Source organism: Myxocyprinus asiaticus, chromosome 1, assembly GCF_019703515.2.
Source record: "Myxocyprinus asiaticus isolate MX2 ecotype Aquarium Trade chromosome 1, UBuf_Myxa_2, whole genome shotgun sequence".
In the NCBI taxonomy this organism is placed as follows: Eukaryota; Metazoa; Chordata; class Actinopteri; order Cypriniformes; family Catostomidae; genus Myxocyprinus; species Myxocyprinus asiaticus.
The window spans coordinates 60,524,498-60,537,048 of NC_059344.1; the positions used below are offsets into that span (position 1 = coordinate 60,524,498).

General features: G+C 39.1%; 1 protein-coding gene across 1 annotated transcript in view; it reads right to left on the reverse strand.

Annotated features, from left to right (window-relative positions):
* Nucleotides 1-647: 647 nt before the first annotated feature.
* The window catches only part of LOC127440441 (importin-7-like), a 37,636-nt gene continuing 25,732 nt past the window's right edge, over nt 648-12,551 (reverse strand). Inside the window, exons 17-25 of the mRNA XM_051697011.1 lie at nt 12,098-12,164; nt 11,880-12,005; nt 11,580-11,677; nt 11,400-11,495; nt 10,799-11,019; nt 10,373-10,581; nt 4,734-4,937; nt 4,537-4,653; nt 648-4,435 (exon numbers count right to left, since the gene is read on the reverse strand). Of these exons, the coding sequence (XP_051552971.1) occupies nt 4,338-4,435; nt 4,537-4,653; nt 4,734-4,937; nt 10,373-10,581; nt 10,799-11,019; nt 11,400-11,495; nt 11,580-11,677; nt 11,880-12,005; nt 12,098-12,164 (1,236 nt within the window). The 3' untranslated portion in view covers nt 648-4,337. The remainder of the gene's footprint in view (nt 4,436-4,536; nt 4,654-4,733; nt 4,938-10,372; nt 10,582-10,798; nt 11,020-11,399; nt 11,496-11,579; nt 11,678-11,879; nt 12,006-12,097; nt 12,165-12,551) is intronic.

A 12,551-nucleotide genomic window follows, 5' to 3' on the forward strand; every position in this document is an offset into this window, starting at 1 on the left:
TGGAAAATAGCACCCAAGCAGCACGGACATCTTTGCAGACATTGTTATTAGAGATCATTTAAAACACATGCTGGCAACATTTATAAAGTTATGTTTATCTAATTTTGTATCCCATTAGTGCAATTTAATGTACGGCTGGAGGCTCTGCTCTTACAGAACTTTCCTTGAGGCTGCTCAAACCATTATATGCCTACAGTTGGGTATCTTTGACTATGATGAGATAAATTTAGCAGTGCACATTGCATTCAGACACACTTATAATTTCTTTAACATGTTACACATTGCATGTCATCTCTTTATACCTACAGGTTTTGGATTACAATCCAGTTCTGGGTGCTTGCCTAACTGGATCCTGCATTATCTTCATGACATTCATAGTGCTCAACCTAAAATCTGTCATCTTGGTGGCTTTCAGTGATGAGCAAATGAATAGTTTAATGCCACGTTTTCCACTTTTCCAAACATGTTAACAGTTTATCTCTTTTTCCCTAAGCCATCTGAAGAGAAGGCGATCGTAGACCTGATGCTGAAGAAGATCTGCAGTCTTTTGGGATCAAATGCAATAAAAGGCTAATTGTTGCAGATGCTGCCATGACTACACCTTCAGTCACATCATAGAAATAATACTTATCTCCATAAACATGCGACATAGTCAATGCAAGCTTTATTGTGTAATGCTTCTTAGTCTTTAAAAGGTATTATTGTATACTCTCATCTGTTCTTGTAAATTACAATATAGTCATATAGGCACTTTTTTCCATACAGAATGTTTTCCATTAGGTTTCTTTGAGTGATGGTCAATCCTGCGCTATACTGTAGTTAAAAATATTAAGCATGAAATATGAAACTCTCGTCTGAAAGTTTCATTACATCAACCCACCAGTGACTGATAACGCAACAGGCATATCTGATTGAATACCAATTAAAACCATGAATTGTTTGTTGTCGGGGTGATTCTAGATAGAACATTGTCATACACAGTGAAACGATCTGCTGAGGAACCCATTAGTTTCAACTAATAACAACACTGTGTACTAGTTTCATTACATGAAGGGATGGGCTTTGTAGATTATATCAATCTCTTCGGCTTTAACAACGTTGCTCCTATGCATTCAAAAGGTCTCTTCCCTCTTCTACACTGCATCTTCATAAAATTACAACCCTATGAATTAGCTGTCAACAACCTCAATGATCTCTATTTACACTGGTCTTTGATTTTTTTTTCAGGTCTTAACCTTGAAATACCCAGAGGACAATAAACCTATACACATACCTACAAAAGGGATAAAGTGTCAAGTCCAGTATAGATGCATAGTATGTTAAAAGAGACATTTAGTCTTACAAATTATAGACTTTCTAGTTTGGAGCACAACCAGACTTATGTTTTTTATTATGGAGCCAAGCACCAAGTGCTTAAACAGCTACTGTGTCATCTTATTCTGCATTTTCTTGCAAGGAGTTTATTGGAGCCCAAAGAATAGTATGGTTAAAAGTTGCAAAAATTGGAACATTGATTGGGAAGGGTCTCAACAATGCTGATGACCATTTTGGGGTCAGTCTCTAGAACCCTCTAATGTAAACACCAGTTCAAAATATGACATTTCTGCATACGTTTTAACTTTGTGGCCCAAAAATGTAATTCTAGTCAAAGTCCCTTTCAAGGCAAGTCGTCCAGGTTGTGGCCATCCTTGGAACACTCCTGGCCCGGGCGATGTATACAAGTGGCATACAAGTAAAGTTCCGTGTTACTTGAATGGGGAAATACAGAAATCTCTAAAATGGTTGGTCAAGATTACGATCAAATAACACTTCAAATTAGCAGTCAAATCTGACAACAATGGTATTATAAATTTAGCTCAAATCATGCTAATAAAAAAATGCTATTTTTCAGGCTGGTCAAGTTAATGTGCATTCTCGAGTTAATGAACAGGCGATGTATCATTAAAAATGGTGATTGTCTCTTTTGGCTGTAAGGCAAGACTTCCTTCTCCCTTTCCAATCTCTCCCATTCATTTGTGGTCTCAAGTGGGCTGTCTCAGCTAAACGGTCTCTGTTCTAGTTAAGTGCACCTGATGATATTGGTTTCTGCCCACATTGATTACCTGCCAACTTGAATTTTGTTTTATTTATTTTTTTATATATATGAAAATGTATATAGTGACTATTGGAACCAAATCATATGCTTGTAATCAACAAATGTGACAGTGAGAATGCCAGACAGAAAGTAAGGCAATATCTTGGCAATGTTTTAGCATATTGGGCTGAAACTTGAATTGAAATGGTCTTTGCCATCATGCATTTCAAATCATCATAAAACTGGCCAAAATCACTATGAAGTTCAAATTAAAGGGATAGTTCACCCAAAAATGAAAATTCTCTCATCATTTACTCAACCTCATGCCATCCCAGATGTGTATGACTTTCTTCTGCAAAACACAAAAAGGTTTTTAAAATAATATTTTGTGTTCAGCAGAAGTCATACATATCTGGGATGGCATGAGGGTGAGTAAATGATAAAAAATATATAAAATATATACACTACCGGTCAAAAGTTTTGAAACACTTATTCTTTATAAAAAATAATAAAAAAAAAACATTTTAGAATAATAGTAAAGTCATCAAAACTATGGAATAACATAAATGGAACTATGGGAATTGTTGTGACTAAAAATCCAAAATAAATCAAAACCGAGTTATATTTTAGCATCTTCAAAGTAGTCACACTTTGCCTAGAAATTTCAGAAATGTACTCTTGACAAGTCATAATTTCTCTTTACATTTATTCCTGGGAAGCTTGTAGAATATTATGATTATCAAATCTTCAATGTATTCACCTTTCCGTAATTTTCATTTAAAAATGCATTAGTTTTGCTATGTTTATCTCTCATCCACACTAGAATGCCATTTTCCTTGACCAAAATAAAAATGCATTAGTTTTGCTATGTTTATCTCTCATCCACACTAGAATGCCATTTTCCTTGACCAAAAATGCTCCTTTTTACTGTATACTTTGGAAAACGATGACTTTGAAACGTGTTTTGTTTCCTAAACTTAGATAAGCGTGGACATTTATATTAAAAGATGTGACTGTATCTTGGTAACCCTTGACGAAACAAAACAGTGTGCTGAGACAAAACTCAGAACCTGACCTTGAGATCATGTCTTTAGGGACTGTAAAATGATATATGACCCAATAATTTAACTCAACCTAACAATGTCCATGGTATTGGCATGATGGCCCCATAATTGCTGCATGTTTTCCCCCAAAAAGGGCCTACATTGTATTAAAGAAACAATTACAATAGTCTGGCCAAAAAAAGCCAATGTTTTGAGAATATTTTGGGCAAGGCGATATGATCACAAAAATAATCTGATTTAATATTTTCTTTTAATGTTGTGTATATTGATGGTTCATCCATACATCAACCAAACGCTTGAGACTTCCACTATTCATGCTCCAATTAATTAATCAAATGACTTTCAGTGCTTGTAACAAATGTCTTTATCCAGATTGAACACCAAGTGCATTTTAGTTTGGAGCCTAAAATGTTATCATTACAAGCAGCAAATGATTGCCACACACTGTTATTGAAGCCCTCTGAACACCAACCATTATAGGAGAAGTCACCATTCAGGTAACATAGTTCCGATTTTTAAATAGTCTTCAACTGAGTTTAAAAAATTTGCAGTCTGATACAGAAGGCTAAGAGACCTGAACAATATGAAAGTGCTAGTCATTAATATACAGAGATCAGGCATCACATAGTGCTATGACAAGTATCCAATATGCTACATTTGAATACGCATGTTGACACCTTACCTTACAAATGCCTCTGGTTGTTTCGACCAGGCAACTTAAAAATCGATTGCCTTGGCTAGTATGTACAATAATATGAGATTTTTGTTTGTGATGACGAAAAACGTTGACACACTACTGCCAGAGGTATAATCTTGAAAAGGCCCTTTGGCCCGTACAGTGACAATGATTTGACATTATGTCTCATTATTTCAAATCTTTAGCCCCCGTTGTATGTATGAGCGAGAGCTGCCATTATGGTATCCCTCTTTTTTTTTTGGATCCCATTAGGCAACAGTTGTTCAGAGCTTTATTTTTTCCCCCACTTGCTTAGCGTTCAAGTTCTCGGTTTGTTTTCCCAGACATTGGTTGCGTTTGGTTGCCTCCCACGTCTTCTGGTGCTGTTCAATTCAATAGTCAGTTTGAAGAGTGAGAGAGAAGAACCAGTTGTGGAACCACTACTTCAGGGAGCAACACAAACAAGTGTTTTCATTTCACTACATTCAGTCACAGTTAGTAAGGGGAAAGGGAACAGGAGGACTCAATTCATTCCAGGTGCGCTGCCACCAAAGTTAAAATTGGATGGCACCACGGGAACTGTGAACTTGTATCCTCCGTGCTTTTCAATCATCTTTGATTCTAGAATGAATCGGAAAGGAAATGACAAATCAGCAAGCCGAACAAAACATTTTTAAACAACATTTTGGCACGAAAGAGTATGGGAAACTCTTTTGCCTCACCATGAGCTGCTCGCCGCTGATCTGCAAGTGTTGCAATATCCTGAAGATGTTTTCTTTGTTCCTCATCGAGACACTGTGTGAGAACCTGATACCATGCTGGGTCACGGGCCTGGATATCTAGAGAGAGAGCAAGTCCGAGTCAACAAAACGACCCTTTAAATCACGTATTATTTCATGCATATTGAAAACCTCTGTACTTTGTAATATGGCTTTGAAGATCTGGTATTCATCAACATTGTTGTCCTCTTCGTCCACAGAGGTCGTGTAGCCCTCGAGAGCAGTCTCCTCGGCATCATCTTCCTCCCAGTCTTCATCACCGTCCTCTCCTGCTTGCTTAGCCAGCATTTCAAGATATTCCTGGCCTTCTTCATCAATGTCATCTTCATCACTGGCCAACTCGGCTGCAGGGATCAACATCAAAATTACCATATACTATCATGAATTTCCTTAAATGTGATGACAAATTTATTTATTTTTTACAATTTTGTCTAATAAGTTGGCTGGTATTCACAGTAAGGACATGGGCTATGTTCAGAATAGCATACTACCATACTTTTACCATTTCTAAAATATGCACGCAGTGGGCAAATTTTCTGCATGCACAGAATTCTACATTTTTCAAACCGTGCGATCTACGACCAGAGCAATGCACTCAACTTGACCTTCCATTTGTAGTTTGATCAATAAAACTGATGTCGCGATTTTGATCATCTTGACTTTTGGACGCAAAATTGCATTTAAAGGTGCACTCAGTTATTTTTTTTCCTTATTTAAAAAGTTTTATACTAAAGAAATGAATAGTAATATTGAAACATATTTTGAAACGTATGTATAAAATCATGACCACTTGTGAAATGAAGAGTTCAATCATACCAGTAACCTTATAAAAGCTCTTTTATTCTACATGGGGCAGGGGTGCCTCATGGGGGCAGCCACGTTAGATCACATGACCAGCTGAATACTACTTGATTAATCTCTGAACTTCCCTGTTGTTGGACACTTTCATTCATGGATTAAATTAATCCTGGCTTAGTGAATTTCTACAATGGCATCGGTAAATGAAAACTGCTGCATTTGAATGATGCAGCTTCCAGGCCACTAGATGTCACTGTAAGCCAGTGTGTCACTTCGACATACTTCAAAATATTACTGAGTGAACATTTAAATTGCAAAATAATTCAATTTCTTTGATGTTAAGTAGACATGATTGCTAAATAAAATACTGAACGCTGAATTAAATCTAACGTTACAAGGTCATGTGACAAGTACGCAATATAGTGCATGCAAGTCCATTCAGAACATAGCCATTGTTTTCAGCTATTAAAATGTGTGCATTTACAATCATTAAATACAAAACGGTGCTACATTCACAAAACTTTTGATTTGACAACACTCTGGCCACATCCACACTAATGCGCTTTTATTTAAAAACGCACCTTTTTCCTCAACATTTTGGCCATCAGTCCACACGAAACAGCATTTTTGACAGCGAAAACGGAGCTTTTCAAAAATGCTTTCCCAAGTGGATACATTTGAAAACGCCATCTTCGCGTTGTAGTGTTGACAAGGAAAACGGAGACATTGCAAAACGATAAAAAAGACCGTATGACTAGGTCAACCGATAGTGGACTTTGCCAATACCGATAACTAAGTTGGTGGAAAAGGCAGATAACTGATTAATAGGTTGATAGTTTTTTTAAATCGATTTAAAGGGATAGTTCACCCCAAAATTTAAATTCATTATTTACTCACCATCATGATATCCCAGGTATGTATGACTTTCTTCACCTGAAGACATTTGAAGAAAAATAGAAAATATCTCAGCTCAGTAGGTCCTTAAAATGCGAGTGGATGGTGATTTCTCTTTTGAAGCTGAATTTAAGTGACATCCCATTCTTAATCCATAGGGTTTAATATGACGTCGGCCCGCCCTTTGCAGCTATAACAGCTTCAACTCTTCTGGGAAGGCTTTCCACAAGGTTTAGGAGTGTGTTTATGGGAATTTTTGACCATTCTTCCAGAAGCGGATTTGTGAGGTCAGACACTGATGTAGGATGAGAAGGCCTGGCTCGCAGTCTTCGCTCTAATTCATCCCAAAGGTGCTCTATCGGGTTGAGGTCAGGACTCTGTGCAGGCCAGTCAAGTTCTTCCACACCAAACTCGCTCATCCATGTCTTTATGGACCTTGCTTTGTGCACTGGTGCACAGTCATGTTGGAACAGGAAGGGGCCATCCCCAAACTGTTCCCACAAAGTTGGGAGCATGGAATTGTCCAAAATCTCTTGGTATGCTGAAGCATTCAGAGTTCCTTTCACTGGAACTAAGGGGCCAAGCCCAGCTCCTGAAAAACAACCCCACACCATAATCCCCCCTCCACCAAACTTCACAGTTGGCACAACGCAGTCAGACAAGTACCGTTCTCCTGGCAACCGCCAAACCCAGACTCGTCCATCAGATTGCCAGATGGAGAAGCGTGATTCGTCACTCCAGAGAACGCGTCTCCACTGCTCTAGAGTCCAGTGGCGGCGTGCTTTACACCACTGCATCCGACGCTTTGCATTGCACTTGGTGATGTATGGCTTGGATGCAGCTGCTCGGCCATGGAAACCCATTCCATGAAGCTCTCTACGCACTGTTCTTGAGCTAATCTGAAGGCCACATGAACTTTGGAGGTCTGTAGCGATTGACTCTGCAGAAAGTTGGCGACCTCTGCGCACTATGCGCCTCAGCATCCGCTGACCCCGCTCTGTCATTTTACGTGGCCTACCACTTCGTGGCTGAGTTGCTGTCATTCCCAATCGCTTCCACTTTGTTATAATACCACTGACAGTTGACTGTGTAATATTCAGTAGCGAGGAAATTTCACGACTGGACTTGTTGCACAGGTGGCATCCTATCACAATACTACGCTGGAATTCACTGAGCTCCTGAGAGCGGCCCATTCTTTCACAAATGTTTGTAGAAGCAGTCTGCATGCCTAGGTGCTTCATTTTATACACCTGTGGCCATGGAAGTGATTGGAACACCTGAATTCAATTATTTGGATGGGTGAGCGAATACTTTTGACAATATAGTGTGTATATATATATATATATATATATATATATATATATATCTCTCTCTCACAGTCAGCATAAACGTCATCAATATGACTCCAGTGGTTAATGTCTTCTAAAGCGATACAATCGCTTTTGGTGTGAAAAAGATCAATATAAGATGTTTATACTGACTGTCTGTGATTTTTGGAGCTTCAAAAGTCTGATATTTTTCTTCAAATGTGCTCTGGTGAAGTCAGTCAGTCATACACACCTAGGATATCAAGGGGGTGAGTAAATAATGAGAGAATTTTCATTTTTGGGTGAGCCATCCATTTAAAAAAAAGTCACAGAGGAACACGAATAAAAAATAAAAAAAATATACAGGTGCATCTCAATAAATTAGAATGTCGTGGAAAAGTTCATTTATTTCAGTAATTCAACTCAAATTGTGAAACTCGTGTATTAAATAAATTCAATGCACACAGACTGAAGTAGTTTAAGTCTTTGGTTCTTTTAATTGTGATGATTTTGGCTCATATTTAACAAAAACCCACCAATTCACTATCTCAAAAAATTAGAATACATCATAAGACCAATAAAAAAAACATTTTTAGTGAATTGTTGGCCTTCTGAAAAGTATGTTCATTTACTGTATATGTACTCAATACTTGGTAGGGGCTCCTTTTGCTTTAATTACTGCCTCAATTCAGCGTGGCATGGAGGTGATCAGTTTGTGGCACTGCTGAGGCGGTATGGAAGCCCAGGTTTCTTTGACAGTGGCCTTCAGCTCATCTGCATTTTTTGGTCTCTTGTTTCTCATTTTCCTCTTGACAATACCCCATAGATTCTCTATGGGGTTCAGGTCTGGTGAGTTTGCTGGCCAGTCAAGCACACCAACACCATGGTCATTTAACCAACTTTTGGTGCTTTTGGCAGTGTGGGCAGGTGCCAAATCCTGCTGGAAAATGAAATCAGCATCTTTAAAAAGCTGGTCAGCAGAAGGAAGCATGAAGTGCTCCAAAATTTCTTGGTAAACGGGTGCAGTGACTTTGGTTTTCAAAAAACACAATGGACCAACACCAGCAGATGACATTGCACCCCAAATCATCACAGACTGTGGAAACTTAACACTGGACTTCAAGCAACTTAGGCTATGAGCTTCTCCACCCTTCCTCCAGACTCTAGGACCTTGGTTTCCAAATGAAATACAAAACTTGCTCTCATCTGAAAAGAGGACTTTGGAACACTGGGCAACAGTCCAGTTCTTCTTCTCCTTAGCCCAGGTAAGACGCCTCTGATGTTGTCTGTGGTTCAGGAGTGGCTTAACAAGAGGAATACGACAACTGTAGCCAAATTCCTTGACATGTCTGTGTGTGGTGGCTCTTGATGCCTTGACCCCAGCCTCAGTCCATTCCTTGTGAAGTTCACCCAAATTCTTGAATCGATTTTGCTTGACAATCATAAGGCTGCTTGGTTGGTTGTGCATCTTTTTCTTCCACACTTTTTCCTTCCACTCAACTTTCTGTTAACATGCTTGGATACAGCACTCTGTGAACAGCCAGCTTCTTTGGCAATGAATGTTTGTGGCTTACCCTCCTTGTGAAGGGTGTCAATGATTGTCTTCTGGACAACTGTCAGATCAGCAGTCTTCCCCATGATTGTGTAGCCTAGTGAACCAAACTGAGAGACCATTTTGAAGGCTCAGGAAACTTTGCAGGTGTTTTGAGTTGATTAGCTGATTGGCATGTCACCATATTCTAATTTTTTGAGATAGTGAATTGGTGGGTTTTTGTTAAATGTGAGCCAAAATCATCACAATTAAAAGAACCAAAGACTTAAACTACTTCAGTCTGTGTGCACTGAATTTATTTAATACACGAGTTTTACAATTTGAGTTGTATTACTGAAATAAATGAACTTTTCCACGACATTCTAATTTATTGAGATGCACCTGTATATTAGTATGGATTTTTGCATTTAACCAATAGTTCCAAAAAGCAACTATCGGCACAGATTCACTGGTAAAATGAACCAATGGTAACCAATTGGCAAATTGGTCTACCTATAAGTATTTCAACTAATATTTAAAAGACAAAAATAGGACAAATAGTACTCAGAAGACTTGGGGTCTGTTCCAAAACTTAGTGAACTGCCTCACTGTCAACTGCCTACATAGGCAGCTGTCTTCTATGGCAGCATCCTTACTGAAATGATGCCTCATAAGAGTGTGATTTAGAACGCTCTACATAGGCGGCAGCTCTGCACATCATTCAAATAGCGCTCCTCACACACAGTGCACAGGACACTCGACTCGCAACTACTTTTGATCAATATAGGTGAAGCGAGTGAAACAACGCGATCCTCCAAAGAGCCTAAATACGTACGACACACATTTTGGGTAAAATTGTTGGTTTTGTATCATAGTAAACTTATCAATACTTTTCAATATAGAATGGATAATTATATTTATAAACTAAATTTCTCTTGCTTTGTCTGCCATCTCAGATTTATTTTTCCGCCAAGCACATCAAGGTGCATTCTGGGATCGCCTACCCGGTGAAGGATACATCCGATGCTACCTTACAATTTGGCCAAAATGAGATATCTTAAGAGGAAGCATAATTAAGATACCTAGTTTTTGGAACAGCCTTTGCGTCGGGAGCATGCCTATGATGCCTTAAAACGCTGCCTCCGGAGGACACTCACTAGGTTCTGGAACAGAGCCTTCAAGAGTAACTAATGGAAAATTTGTTGCCTAAACTGTTGCTGCCATTTAGATAAACATGAAAACTTTTTACCATTCTCCTCTTCCTCCTCTCCACCCTCTACATCCTCATCCTCATCATTCTCATGTTCAGCTCTGCAGGCGTAAGCTCTCTTCAGGCCGTTAAACAGGAGGACGGCGGCAGGGAGGAGCTGACCAGCCACCTGATTGATGGCCTGAGGCCTCTGCTCCAGATCCATAAGAGCACACAGTCCTAACACACACATCTTCCTGTCATGGAGTCTGTAGATATCCAGAAAACAAGATTAGATGGCATAATCTCTCAAAAAGGCTGCACATTTGACACCTAGGTCCAGGTTAATCAGAAATAAAATAAAAAATAGCCCCGTCTAACAGGCTGCTCACCAACATCACCACAGAGACTGGTGACCATGTGCCACTATGAAACAAACAGATGAAAATAAAATGTCAGGTGAGCATGCAGCTATGGAGTGTGTACCCAAGGAAGCAATCGATGTCTTTGAGCCACTGTGAGATGAAGTGGTTGGTGATGGGCTCAGTGTTGTTGGGGAAGCGCAGGTTCTCCAGTGTGTTCAGCAGCAGTGGTGGGCTGTAATAGAGCGCAGCGATGGCCACCTGTAGACACATGGTCCTCAACTCACTCGTCTTCACCTCACGGGTCAAACGCTCCAGAGCGGTCGTTACAAACAGCGGCACCACCTGCAAGAACAGTTATAAAGCTCAATTTCTTTTTTTGTACATTTTCATGAGGGATGCATAGATTTCGACATTTTCGACACGGATGATAATCTTTACAGTTGTATTTTATGGCTAATATCAAATATGACAGCCGGTATAATAATTCTGTATTGTTTCCCCTCTTTTTAGACACATTATATAGTACACACTAAGTGAGATGTTCAATCTACTTTCAAACATCCACCTAATAGTCCGACAATTAAAAACCACTAAAGCTAAGATTTTCAAGTTATTAAAAATGTAACTGATGGCAGACCATCGATATATTATGCATCCATAATTTTAATAAATTAATGCTGGAGGAGAAAAGCATAATATGGTCATAAAACCAAGAAGCACACCTGGTCAATACCACGACCTTTGCATTGCAGAATGATGACTTCCAACAACTTGGCTGCATGGCATTCTGGGTCCTCACCTGGATCGCCTGATAAAATCTGAAAGGGAACAGTAATATTGCTACCATTTCTTAGTGAATTCAAAGAGTGACTTAGGAGGTGTTAAAAAGAGAGAAATGGTACCTTTTTGCACATATTGTAGATTACTTCAAGGTATTTGGTATCAGACAGGAGCGTGTCTGTGTCGACTGTGATGTAGTTATGGAGTAGTGGCATCATATCTGAAATGAAATAACATGGTACATATGAGGAATCAGGAAGTGTCAGCTCAGGCATTTTTCATTTATTAAGGAGGTTATCCCAAGTCAAAAGAACTGTGTCAACAATGAAAGCTTGTGCAACTGTCTGATAGTCCGTTTAAAATTACAGAAGGAAGTTTGTCGTCACACGAACATGCAAAGTACACATCAGCTCCTGCGTTACCTGTGAAATAGTCAAATCCATCTTGTTGGAAGACCTCATAGACCAGAGGAAGCAGCTGCCACATCTGAGGAGACACCTGCTGAGAGGTCAGACTGTGGGCCAGGGACAGGATCTCCTCGTAGAACTCTGGGAACATTAGCACCAAACAATAAATGAAAAATACAGCCAGAGGGTCACACATAAAAGGAATTTCTTCACTGGAATTCTTTGAAACTCACCCAAAACGTGCTGCTGCAGGACTGTGCCGATCACCTGTAGACAAATGCCCTCTAACTGCTGGGTGATCTGAAAGCAGCCAATCAGAAGCATTGATGCACAATGTCATATCTGCTTAGTCTAAAAAGGGTCCATTGCAATATACTGTGTACAAACATCTGACACACATTTCCACCTTTAGCAGAGTAAATCTAGCAAACTTTGATATTTAAGTATAAATATTTATTTACAAAATATTATTAGATTTCTATACACATTAAAGGTGGTGCAAGTGATTTTTTTTTAATGGAAAAGTATGCAAAAAACGTTCCTACTCTCTTAAGTCATGAATGAAATAAGTGTCCTGAGATATCTCACCAGTATGTGACAGCTGTAGACTTTGTAAACAGCAAACAAAAATGTGTCCACGACAATTGATGCTTTTCACTTGTCAATCATTTTACTCGTTCTTATATC